The 13,062-nt window shown below is 40.3% G+C and overlaps 1 protein-coding gene across 1 annotated transcript in view; it reads right to left on the reverse strand.

Annotated features, from left to right (window-relative positions):
- Positions 1–13,062, reverse strand: part of CNTNAP2 (contactin associated protein 2) — a 1,133,690-nt gene that overhangs the window by 126,415 nt on the left and 994,213 nt on the right. Inside the window, exon 18 of the mRNA XM_077808720.1 lies at positions 11,938–12,174. Within this exon, the coding sequence (XP_077664846.1) occupies positions 11,938–12,174 (237 nt within the window). The remainder of the gene's footprint in view (positions 1–11,937; positions 12,175–13,062) is intronic.

Below are 13,062 nucleotides of genomic sequence, written 5' to 3' on the forward strand. Positions count from 1 at the left end.
TTCTGCTGATTAGCATGACAGCTATGTTGTTAAGGGGCTTGTTTCTGGTGATGTGGTATAATTGTGCATTAAGGATGAAATCCTAGCCCTATGTAAGCCAATGCTAAAACTCCATTAACTTCAACTGGGACAGATCTTTACAATGGTTGTGGGACTACATCATGACAATGAACATTATGCTATCTGCACCACAGAAGGACACATGAAAAATTGCAGCAACAATGGATGTTTGTCTCTTTACTTCAGAAACCTCAGCTGAAATACAGGCTTATAGCTGGAAGCCATGTCCAGTGCTGAGGCTGCAAGCTTTTTCCTGCCCACAGGTACATAAGTATAATTATTCTTTCACACTGCCTGCCAATTATCAGATATTCAACCCCCTTTTTTTACTTTGATTGGATTTTGATTATTAGAGCAAGACATCTCATGACGATGTTTCCAACCAAAGGCATACACCACTAAATATCCATCCTTTAAGGGCTTTGCCTTATGGCTCGTGCACAGATTTTTAAGAGACCTAACAAAGCCTCTTTCCTTGTCGATCGTCTTCTTTTTTATGTTTCTCAACTCTGTCCCCTCTCCATCAGTACAGAGTATGAACTACCTACAGGAAGTATGTCAGGAAGGGCTTGTACTACCAGAAGTGCTAGACAGCACCAGAAATTGCAACTACTGCCAGACCGTGGTCACAAAGACTGTAGGACTGGTCTACACTACCGCTTAAGTTGATATAACTTATGTCGCTTTAGGGTGTGAAAATGACACTCCCCTGAGCAACGTAAGTTACATTGACTTAATGCAGTGTCCACAACGGCGCTAAGTCAGTGGGAGATGCTCTCCCGCTGACATAGCTTCCACCTCTTGCGGGGATGGAGTAATTATGGCGATGGAAGAATGCTCTTCTGTTGGCATAGCGCGTCTTCACCAGACACGCTACAGTGGCGCAGTGGCATTGGTGCATGTGTGCTGGTGTAGTGTGGTCGAGTAGACTTGCCCTAGACTGTTGAGATACCTGCTGGCCAAAGGATAGTAAAGGTAAGTGTCTCACTGTTTTTCTTGATCTGGGAGAGCCATTTCACTGAGACTTTTGAAGACAGTAACGATTTTCAGTTAACTGCTCGGTGTACTTAGGGTTTATTCTGCTCTCAGTCCCGCTGTGAGTTTAGTTTGTGCAGACAAGAAGTGGGGATTTAAAGCTTTTTCTGGAACAATTCCCAACATGTGTTCTTTGGCTGTCATCACTGTACATTTTTGAGCATTCTGGTGGTGGAGTCAAATGGAGAAATACAGCAATTATTTATTCCAATTAACAATACAAACTCATTAAATGTCTCTTCCCCTCCCCCCCCGATTAAATAGATCGGTGCTCAAGGCAGAGAAGGCAAAGCTGGAAAAATAACATGCAGTGATGCCTTTTATGCAGCCTGACCAAAGCCCATTGAAATCTACGGTAAGATTCTCATTGATTCAATGGGCTTTGGATCAGGCTCCCAATGAAGTCATTTTATTCCACACTGTAAGAGAAGGGTGTCTATAATTAGAATTCCATTTTGCACAAATGCACCAAAACAATTCAGAACTTTTGTTCTACTTCACTATGCATAGAGGGAAGGGGGTAGGCCACAGGAAGGCTGGAGGGTGTTGTGCTGCAGCCACAGAGGGACATTATATTGGGGAATAAATTAGAACTGCTCCTTAGAAGCTCTCACTTATGCTGAGTCTGGTTGACCCAGGATCATGGAGCTTGCTCCCCTTCACTGCATCCAACTGGAGTGGAGATTCCCGCTGTTTATTTATATGAAAATATCCCAAGTAGGGGGGGAAAAAAAGACAGGCAAAGAAGAAAGCTGCATAAAATATACATCAGAAGACCTGTTCCTGAAGAAAATGTTTTTTGCATGTTCCTGTGAGGTAGCAGTGGGTCTATGTGGAGATGCTCCCAGAAGTAACATCAGAGGATGTTTTCCAGTGTTGCAAGAGCAATTCCAAAAATATTTGCAGTGGCTTTCTGCAATCTCCATCATTCCATGGGATGATGGCCCAGTGGTTAGGGTACTAGAATGAGGCTTGGAAGATATGGGTTTAATTCTCTGCTTTGCCATAGGCTTCTAGTGTGCCTATGGCCAAGTCACGAAGAGTGTGTTTTCACAGCACAGTTAGTTCCCGTTATAAACTCTAGTGTTACCCTTAACTCGACTCCTGTCCACTCACAAAAAACATCTAGTTTAAGTTAAGCTGGGCATTAAACTCAAGCTAGCTGGCTTATCAGAGGGGGTGGGTCAAGGCGCGAGTGATGCTGATGTTTGAGCGAGAGGTGCAGTGAGGATGCAACAGCTCTAGTTACAACTACTCAGCAGTAGCTAATTGAATCACTCTGTGCTGCTAATCATATTGCTCTGTGTAATTACAGTGTTGTTTTGCAGTGTGGCTGCTCTCCCTTGAACTAGGCTTGCTTGAGTGCAGAAATTCCAGTGTATTAACTTGAGTTTACTGTTACAGTGAAGACAAGCCCTTAGTCTCTGCCTCATTTCCCCATCTGTAAACTGGGGTTAATAATACTTCCTTACCTCACAGGGGTGGTCAGAGGACAAAATACAGACTAAAAGATTGTGAGGTGCTTGGATACGAGGTAATGGGGGCCATAAAAGTATAACATATGGATACAGCATACAGGGGGGAGGGATAGCTTAGTGGTTTGAGCATTGGCCAGTTAAACCCAGGGTTGTGAGTTCAATCCTTGAGGGGGCCATTTGGGATCTGGGGCAAAAATTGGGGATTGGTCCTGCTTTGAGCAGGGGGTTGGAGTAGATGACCTCCTGAGGTCCCTTCCAACCGTGGGATTCTATGATTCTATGAACCCAGCGTGAGAAATTTGAATCTGCTCTGCCTTCATTTGGATCCTCATTCACAGCAGCTAAAAAGCTTGCTGTAGGGGTTCCATTCATCTCCAGTAAAAAAATTGAATTCAGTGGATAATAGCACCAGGGCAGTCCTATTGTAATTGGCTGACAGAGAAGTCGAAATTTATCATGCTTTCTGACCCACAACTGTCAGGATTTTTGAAGTTATCCCTTATTTATTTGTTTCCTGTATACAGATAAATAAAACTTTGCTCTTTATTAGAAATATATTATGACCAATGGTAGACTGGAAAGCTTTATCCCACTACTTTGCTTTGTATTCTGATTGAAATATCTCTTTGAGTAACGTGAGTGAGGAAGGGGAGATGATTTTTTGGATTAAAAATCAAAGAAAATATTTTTCCAATAAAGAAATTCTATGACTTTATGAGAAATGTAATTTTCAAAGCAGCAGATACTGCATTCTCAATAAGAGAGTACATGCAAGACACAGAGATATACTTGGTTAGAGCCTCTTCACGGAATGTATAATATTTTTCACAAATATATCTGTTCAGTTAATATGTATGCATTATTAGTTACCTTTCTGTACAAACCAATTGGACCCTGCAATCTGATTTATGCGGGCAGACATCTGCCCCTATGCAGAGCCCAGATTTGCATGATCAAGGCCAAGGATTCATAATCCAGAGAAAAGTCCTTATACAGTTATGTTTGAAAGACCAAGGCCATACTGAATATAATAGATGCAGTATTTATTTTAGCTCACAAGGTCTTCAATTCAATGAGTAATAAGAATTAAAATGTCACTTACTTTAAAAAAATATATTTACAGCAAAAACATTCAGGCATTTTTAAGTAAATGGAGTTGCATGTGTGTAAATGGGGCAGAATTTGGATCTGACCAAGTGTCAGACTGTAGGATTCTGTCAGAAGCTGAAGAGCTGTTTTTCTGACTCAGCCTAACAGCCAGACAATAGTGTTAACACCAACCCAGTGTTATAAAAGGCTGAGTTCCTCTTGGCATCAGAAAGAGCTACAGGGAGAGCCAGCAAATCTGACTCAGAAAAGCCTTTTAATGTTGTAAGTGCAGTCCTGCTTTTGGACTCTACTTAAATATAAAGGCTAATCCATAGGAAGGAAAGGAGTTTTGTACTATAGTCTATTATGGGTGGGTATAGGGAGTGGCATAAGGATTATGATTGTTCATACTAGTCATTTAAGTTTCACCATAAAAGCATCTGTGTGCACCCATTGTGTCCTTAAATCCCATATTTATGTGTGCATATTAGGCAACTGTGTACAGAAAAGGACAGGATTGCATTTACACTTCCAACATACACGGAGGCATGTGAGCTAAGTCATCAGCTGTGGAATGGTTCCACTGTCACTTAAATAGGTTATAAAGTTAGAAGGGACCATTGTTCTGTTCTAATCTGACTTTCTGTGTAACACAGGGCATAGCACTGCCTGGAATGGGAAATGATTGCAGTGTTGGGCAATTTCCATTTCTCACCCTGGGTCCCTCCCATTTCAATGCTGGGGGAAGAGAGGGGTGGGGGAATTTCTTCCTCCAGTTGGCCCGTTGGGAGATCTCCAGAGCATGACACAACACTTGTGCTAGATACTGATTCCACAATTTTGCCCTCAGTTGTTTTAACGATACACCAGTTATAAATGCGAAAATTTAACTCAAATCCAACTCTCAGAAATGCTGTTATGGTGATGGGAGGACCACTGTGAAGAAAAAGGTTCTGAAACAAAGGACAGAATAAGGTCAGAAAGCAATCTGTAGGATTGCAGACGCATTTTGGCTGCTCCTTGTAACAATCTTTCTCAGGTCAGCGAAAGAACAAATGGAGCTGATTACAGACCCACAAAAACCAACAACAAAATAAAAATAGATGGCAAACAGCATTCTGACAGATTTGTCCTTGTAAGGGGACGGTAATATTCAGGCACCTGAAATGTCAATCAGATGTGTGAACTGCCACTGATCAGACTGGAGACAATGCAATTTCTTACCAGTCATCAATCAATAATTCTAAGCATGAATCTCCTCAATAAATATCTCGCCCACAGTGCATGGCCTGTATTTACCCTGAGAAGCATTTGCTAGTTATATGCTGACCTTCTATGTCAATGCCATTTTATTTGCTTAGACTTTTCATATCACTCCTTCTGTTACCATTCCCCAAGTACAGCCAAACTGAAAAACCTGGCATGCGAGAGTGGGTAGGACCCACAGCACATGTTGAAAAACATACTGTGATGGTTTGGGGGATCTGTCTTGTGAATTCTGATTGATATTATAATAAAATTGTTGTATCGTGGAATGCCTCTGGATCTGTGTAATCACCATGACTTACAAGCTGGAAAGCATGTCTCTACTAGACCAAGCACAATCGTGAAAGAACTGTCAGCACCTGAATAGGTCTTACCTGGGGAGCACAAAAGACTAATTGCATCCTAGGGGAAAACAGTTCTTTCTCTCTGCAGGGGGCTGGCACTGGCAGAATGGAAAATTCCCAAACAAGGGGAAGAGGTAGGGGTTTGGACTTACAGAGAAAAGACAGAGACACACAGAGGAAATTTGGTCAAAAAAAGGGAAGAGGACAGAGGAAGCAAGCTCATCTAGGGAGAGAAGCTTCAAGTTTAGGAAGAAAAGTCATGCAGCTGCAGGGGAAGGATCCTGGATCCTACAGAGGACCCTAACCCCAGCCCAAAGAATGCTCTGGAGTGATGAGGAGACTAAGTCAGGGAAATGAGTTTAGGTTTATCTGTTTTTGTATAGATCTGTGTATTTCTCCTGTGATTAAATAAAGAGCAATAATGTGTTAGATTTCTATATATTGTGTCTGTGTTATATGCTGCACTTGCCATGTGGCCCTTTGAAGAGGTAAACCAGAGGACTTACACCTTTGGGGGGTGTTCTGGGAGACATGTATTTAAGTTACAAGGGAAGCCAGAGGTGTCAGAATTATGTCCAGGATGCTGTGCTGCATGTTCTTGGGAAGGGGTGACAGATAGAAGATCTGCTCCGAGAGTGTGTTTAGGGACCCCAAAACAGTGACAGCACCTGGGCTCTGTTCAGACTCTGGAGGCTTAAAACACCCAGGATCTAGTGTCTGGATCCCCTCACAACAATCTGGTGAGCTGTTGACTGGGGGAGCCTGACCAGATCTATCATACATACCATAAAGAAGTTTGTTATCATAGTTTAAAAGCTATGGGGGCAAGTGTCATAAATATAAAGGGAAGGGTAAACACCTTTAAATACCTCCTGGCCAGAGGAAAAACCCTTTCACCTGTAAAGGGTTAAGAAGCTAGGATAACCTCGCTGGCACTTGTCCAAAATGACCAATGAGGAGACAAAATACTTTCAAAGCTGGAGGGGGGAGAAACAAAGTCTCTCTCTGTCTATGTGATGCTTTTGCCGGGAACAGAAAAGGAACGGAGTCTTAGAACTTAGTAAGTAATCTAGCTAGATATGCGTTAGATTCTGTTTTGTTTAAATGGCTGATAAAATAAGCTGTGCTGAATGGAATGCAGATTTCTGTTTTTGTGTCTTTTTGTAACTTAAGGTTTTGCCTAGAGGGATTCTCTATGTTTTGAATCTGATTACCCTGTAAGGTATTTACAATCCTGATTTTACAGAGGTGATTCTTTTACTTTTTTTCTTCAATTAAAATTCTTCTTTTAAGAACCTGATTGCTTTTTCATTGTTCTTAAGATCCAAGGGTTTGGGTCAGTGTTCACCTATGCAAATTGGTGATGATTTTTCTCAAGCCTTCCCCAGGAAAGGGGGTGTAGGGTTTGGGGAGGATTTTGGTGGGAAAGACGTTTCCAAGAGGGCTCTTTCCCTCTTATATATTTGTTAGACACTTGGTGGTGGCAGCGATAAAGTCCAAGGGCAAAAGGTAAAATAGTTTGTATCTTGGGGAAGTTTTAACCTAAGCTGGTAAAAATAAGCTTAGGGGGTTTTCATGCAGGTCCCCACGTCTGTATCCTAGAGTTCAGAGTGGGGAAGGAACCTTGACAGCAAGGTTCTGCCAATCTTTACTTATGCTGTATAGTTGCTTTATCCTGAGTCCTCAGTATTTCAGTGGGATGACTTGAGGAGAAAGGTACTATGCAGTGTTAAATCAGGGGGCCTACTTGAACAGGATGTTATTCTCAGTGTAAGGGTAGCAGAATCTAGCCTTAAATAACTAAATGGTGCACCATTAACCATGTTATCTCTGGCGAACTGAACTCAAATCCTGGCTTAGGTTACAAGGGAAAATGAGCTTGGTTGTCTCATCCTAAATCCCATTTGCACATATAACAAAATCATGTGATAAGGCCACACGACTGTTGGTTTCTGACCAAGTGAGAGCAAGGATTGATATAGCAACAGATAGTAGCAAATTTCCTTGCACAACCATATATCTGGCTTTAGCCAGTGATGTCAGTCTCTACAGTCTGTATAGCCAGTACAATAAAAGCCACTCACATATCATAAAAAGAAAACATATGACAATGTGTAACTGGTGCTTTTTAACAACAACAAGGTACGTCAGGCCCTGATGTGACTGTCAAATCATTTATAAAATACTTGTACAATTGTCACTTGCTTATCCATGCAAAAAATAATTAAGCAAAAGATCACAAGATTCAGCTACACATGTACTTAAAAGCAAAAATGATACAGTGATATTCAAAATAGCCCTAGCATTAAAAATTAGAGCTGCTTGAACAAAGGGATATACTTTTCATGAAAATTTTCATGAATATTTCATCCTCTTTTTTTTTTTAGGGGGGAGGTCATAATTCAAGATGTTTATGAAAAATGTAGTGAAAATTCCATATGTTGGTATTTTCAACCAGCTATATTTAAAATGTTACTAAGGTATAATATTTTGACAGTAGTGAGATGTGGCTGAATAGCTGCGAGGTATAAAAGAGCCACTACTACACTCCAGCAAAGATTATGCAATACATTAAATAATTCTGCCAAAAGCTTATTTCATTGTCATGTACTATTTCTGTATTTTCTCCTAGCATCCAGTGACAACCAAGCCCTATTTCATGGAAAAGGAGCGTATGGTAGAAGACTCCATGAGGTGTCATTAGAAACAAAAGTAGAAGCCAGTTTATTTGAAACCTGGGGAATTTAGCAAAATTTACAAGATGTTCCAGTGTTTCCCTGGATTTACAAGGCATACTGCAAGTTAAATTTACAACGTAAAACTCAATGGGCTGAAACTGAAGTGTTTTAGAGACCTTATTTTCAGCATTGCTTCAGGATTTTTACTGTTCTCTTGTTCATCAGACATTTCCAAATCTATCTGTTTTGTGCCTACATTATCCTTTAACTGTTTGCTTTTGATGCCACCTGGTTGCTTTTATGAAGAACCATTGTGAGGTCACAAATATTGAATTATGTTTGGAGGGAAGAGATGCCGGATTTTCCACACAGATAAGTCAGATTTCAGCACTAACAGAAAAGGAAATTGGTGATGATCAAGTTACAAAATCCGCAGCCAATTGGAACTAGGTTGATCTATAAAAGTTGCTGGAAATTTCCCTAAACCAGATCCTGTGTCCAGAGCAGGGAACAGAGAGTCTGGAGTTCTGGGTTTTAATCCCAACTTTGTCAGTGACTCACTCACACTCACTGTGTACCTTGAGCAAATCATTTAGGTCTACATTTTCAAAAAATTGCTTTTGATTTTGGGTGCCCACCTTTGGATACCCAGAGCTTGACTTTCTGAGGTTCTGAGCATGCATAACTCCAACTGAATTAAATGGGAACTGCGGTAGCTCTGAAAATTAGGCCTTAGATATTTAAAAGTGAACATCCAAAAGTTGAGGCACCCAAAATCAGAGGCCCTTAAATTGACCTCTGCATTAAACTCTGTATTCCCCAATTCCCTCATCTATTAAAATGGAAAAAAATATCTTCTAACTTTTTAAAATAATTTGACATCCAAAGATCCAAAGAGCTGTATAAACATAAAATATTATTTCAAATACTCCATGGTTTTGGTCAGGTCAGAAATACCAAGGTAAGAAAAATAACAATAACTCTGTTGTTCTTGCTTTTGTTATGGTAGTGCCTATGGACAAAGCAAGAAGGAGGGAGCTCCATTGTAACAGGCATCATATAACTTCTCTTACGGCATTTCTATTTTATGTTGTGTCTAAAGTCAGGAAGAAAATATTTTATTTAGCTCTAGTTTTGACTGAAGCTTTGGGCTGGTTTTCAGTCACTCTGCAGTTCGCCCATCCTTAAAAGAAACAGAAAAAATGTGACAAGTGTTGGAAAAAGAATACCTCTAAAAAGTAAGGTTTCAGAGTAGCAGCCATGTTAGTCTGTATCCGCAAAAATAAAAGGAGCACTTGTGGCATCTTAGAGACTAACAAATCCATCCGATGAAGTGAGCTGTAGCTCATGAAAGCTTATGCTTAAATAAATTCGTTAGTCTCTAAGGTGCCACAAGTACTCCTTTTCTTTTTCCTAAAAAGTAAGTTCACTGGAATGTGACAGTGACTATTTTCTGAGTCAATACATATGAACTTTGAAACACTGACATTGCTAAAATTACTTCAGTTTTGTCTCAAAAGGACACACTCTAGGGATAACTCTGTCTCTCTACTAGATTAGTTCTAAATACACACTACCACTCAGAATTGATTGGGATAGAATCCTGGAGCATCCCAGCATACAGAGCGATGGGATATGCCCCCAGCCACACATGGACAAGTGAAGAAACTGAGGACACAGTAATGGGGGTAGCACTTTGTTGTGGGAATGTTAACCCATGTGCTCAGATCCAGATACCAGGCACCTGAGCTCATTGCACAGTGCAGACATAGCTTTGAAGAGAGATTTTGCGCCGAGTGTTGGCTGAAAGGGGGTTGAAGCTGTCAGCAAAGAAACAGTCTCCTGCTGTTTGATTCCTGCTTTGTTCAGGGAAACAGTACTCTATATATTCTTTAAAAAAAGAAAAGGAGTACTTGTGGCACCTTAGAGACTAACCAATTTATTTGAGCATAAGCTTTCGTGAGCTACAGCTCACTTCATCGGATGCATACTGTGGAAAATACAGAAGATGTTTTTATACACACAGACCATGAAAAATGGGTGTTTATCACTACAAAAGGTTTTCTCTCCCCCCACCCCACTCTCCTGCTGGTAATAGCTTATCTAAAGTGATCACTCTCCTTACAATGTGTATGATAATCAAGGTGGGCCATTTCCAGCACAAATCCAGGTTTTCTCCCCCCCCCACCTTGATTATTTTGTATTTTGTATTCTGTATTTTCCACAGTTTGCATCCGATGAAGTGAGCGGTAGCTCACAAAAGCTTATGCTCAAATAAATTGGTTAGTCTCTAAGGTGCCATAAGTACTCCTTTTCTTTTTGTGAATACAGACTAACACGGCTGTTACTCTGAAGCCTATATATTCTTTGTAAATAAACAGGATTGCACTTGAAAGAAACACTTGACTCCATCACCAATTTCTCCTCTTATGGGAAACAACACACAAGATCCCGAATTTTGGCTACCCGCCAGATTAAAAAGTGGGTAACAATATGATAGACTGATAGAACCATTGGGTTAGAAGGGGACTGCAAGGGCCATCTAGTCTGACTCCTGCCAAGATGCATGATTTGTTGTGTAGGATGGAATAAAGTGAGGATAGATATGGGCTAAAGCACTGGGGAGGAGGGAATTCAACCCATAACCAGGGAGTGCATAAAGAGATCCTGGGGCTGGCCTTTTCTGCTGTAATCTCCATTCATTCATGGCTTGAAGAGAAGGGGAATAGAAAGCATAAACTCTACTGCCTGAGGCCTGCCTTAAAAAAAAAATAAGAGTAGTTGTGAAGGAGTTGGGAAACTGAATGTCAAAGGATAGTAGTTATCCCCTATGGACATGATGAACTGCTCAAGGGCAGTGTGATGACTGGTGAATAGACTTGCCTGCAGGATTGCTGATAAGGTGGGTAATTTAAAGGCAGAACACTGTGATAGGCAATTTATGACACCAAAGGTTCCTTAGAATCATGAAAACCATTGAGAAGAGTAACGAATAAATGATCTCAGCTGAAATCACAGACTTAGCGCCACACGATGCAGCTTCTAGAAAGAATTAGGAGACGCAATAGATTGGATGATTTTAGATATTTATAAGACACGCATAGTGAAAGAGGGCTATTCAGAGAGATTAGCACCTCATGGAAATGTGATCAAATCTTCAGCAGGGGGTTGCAAAAGAATTTAGTTTTGCCATTATCATTTCCAATCAGAATACACAAACAAAAATAAAAACAAACTTGGAGCTTCATCCCCAATTTTCCTGCAGCGTCTTGGACTTTTTTGGTTTTTTTGTTGTTTGTTTTTTAAATGGTTGGTCGGTATTTCAACATAATGGAAATTCCTCTGATATGAAAGTGATTCATTATAAACCTCGGTTTTCAGGATTTAATTAGTATCTTAGCCATTTCAAATGAATGAAATGGATATATCATCAGTGCTTTATTAGTCATTGTGCCCAATCAAAATGCCCTACAGCTTTACTGTAACTATAAACCTCCCCTTAACCTGGGACACTCAATCTCTAACCCAGAGGAACTTCAACCAAACTCCTGGATCCAGACAACCAAAAATTTGAGGAAGATTGTATTCAAACACTGGCCCCTTGATCTGTAACAGTTACAACCAATACCCTGTACCTAAATCCCTCTGAGTATTAGAAAAGTTCAGTTTTTGTTTGAACTAATAAAACATTATATGTGTTAATAGGAATTTATTACTCAGCAGCTCAGGATAACACCTGACGCTGCTGAGAAGAGTACAGACAATCCTGAAGTTCTTTTCTTCCATGTGTTATTGGATTTAAATAGGAAATGCACATTACCACTAATGTGAGATGTGCAGTAAATCCACCATATATAACTGGTAGAACAGATCCCTGTGAATGTGATAGGTTTGTAAGGAATATTAAGGGATGCACTTGTCATTTGAACAATTAATTTGTGATTCTGTTTTGCTTAGTTGGTTTGGCTTCCACATTTAGACAGTTACCTTTTATGCAAAATGGTCCATCATATGCAGTTTTGGAACAGTCACAGGAGTAGCCATTGTATTTCTCGACACATTTACCTCCGTTCTCACAGTACATTCCATAGCTGGTGCAGTGGCCAGAGCAACCAGGTTTCACCCCCAGGGTGACCTTTGCTCTCTCCTCCAAGTCCAGAGTCACCCCATTCATTCTTAAAGAGCGAATGCAACCCAGAAATCCTCTCTGTCCACCTGCAGCACCTGAGAGATAATGCAAAAATAATGAATCGAGAGTTAAACTGCATTATTGCTGCTGTATACCAAATAACCCGCTGAGCTGCCAGCTACAGCTGGTCATATTGTAGGTTGGGATGTCTTTTAAAAGCCTAAAATATTCATTCATTTTTCATTATGCAATCAAATTGCAGTAAGTCTAAGCTTTCAGCCCCATTCTCAGATGGCATAAGGGGTGTAGTTTCATCAGCGGAGGATCTGGCCCTCAGTCTCTTGACTGGAAGACTTAATTTCTTCTTTTTCCTATATATTTTTAAAGATCGTGTTTGGGGTAATAATAGGTTTTATGCTTGAATACATTTTGGATTGCAACATTTTCCTATAGGTTGATGATAATACATAGTAATAATAATGATGATAATCTCTTACATAATTTTACATTTTTTAAAGCAAAGTTTGGGAAGTTGGGAGAGAGGTTTAGGCCGACACTTTCAAACTGCAATAGGAGCACAGATGCTCAATCATCTCTGAAAATCAGGCTACTTATTTAGTTGTCTAGATATAGATTTTACATGCCCGAAGTAGAGCGATCAAATCTGAAAATGTGGGCCTAAGTGCCTTTCCCAAGCATACATGGCAAGTTGCTAACAGAGAGCCAGTGTTAGAACTCAGTAGTTCAGGCCCACGTTCAATATGCTATTGGGAAATTCAGATTTATGGCACGAGTAGACTTGACCATGGTTATGATTCAGAGAGAAAATCTAGTGCAATCACAGACATTCAATTTTGGTAATACAGTCAAACAATGAACACTTCTAAAGATTTGTAACGTACCACGTAGGACAGACATTTTTGAATCTCAGTGTCTATTGCCTAATTATTGTCTGAATCCCTGCTTATTCTGACCCTCGTCAT

Source organism: Eretmochelys imbricata, chromosome 2 (genome assembly GCF_965152235.1).
Source record: "Eretmochelys imbricata isolate rEreImb1 chromosome 2, rEreImb1.hap1, whole genome shotgun sequence".
NCBI lineage: Eukaryota > Metazoa > Chordata > Testudines > Cheloniidae > Eretmochelys > Eretmochelys imbricata.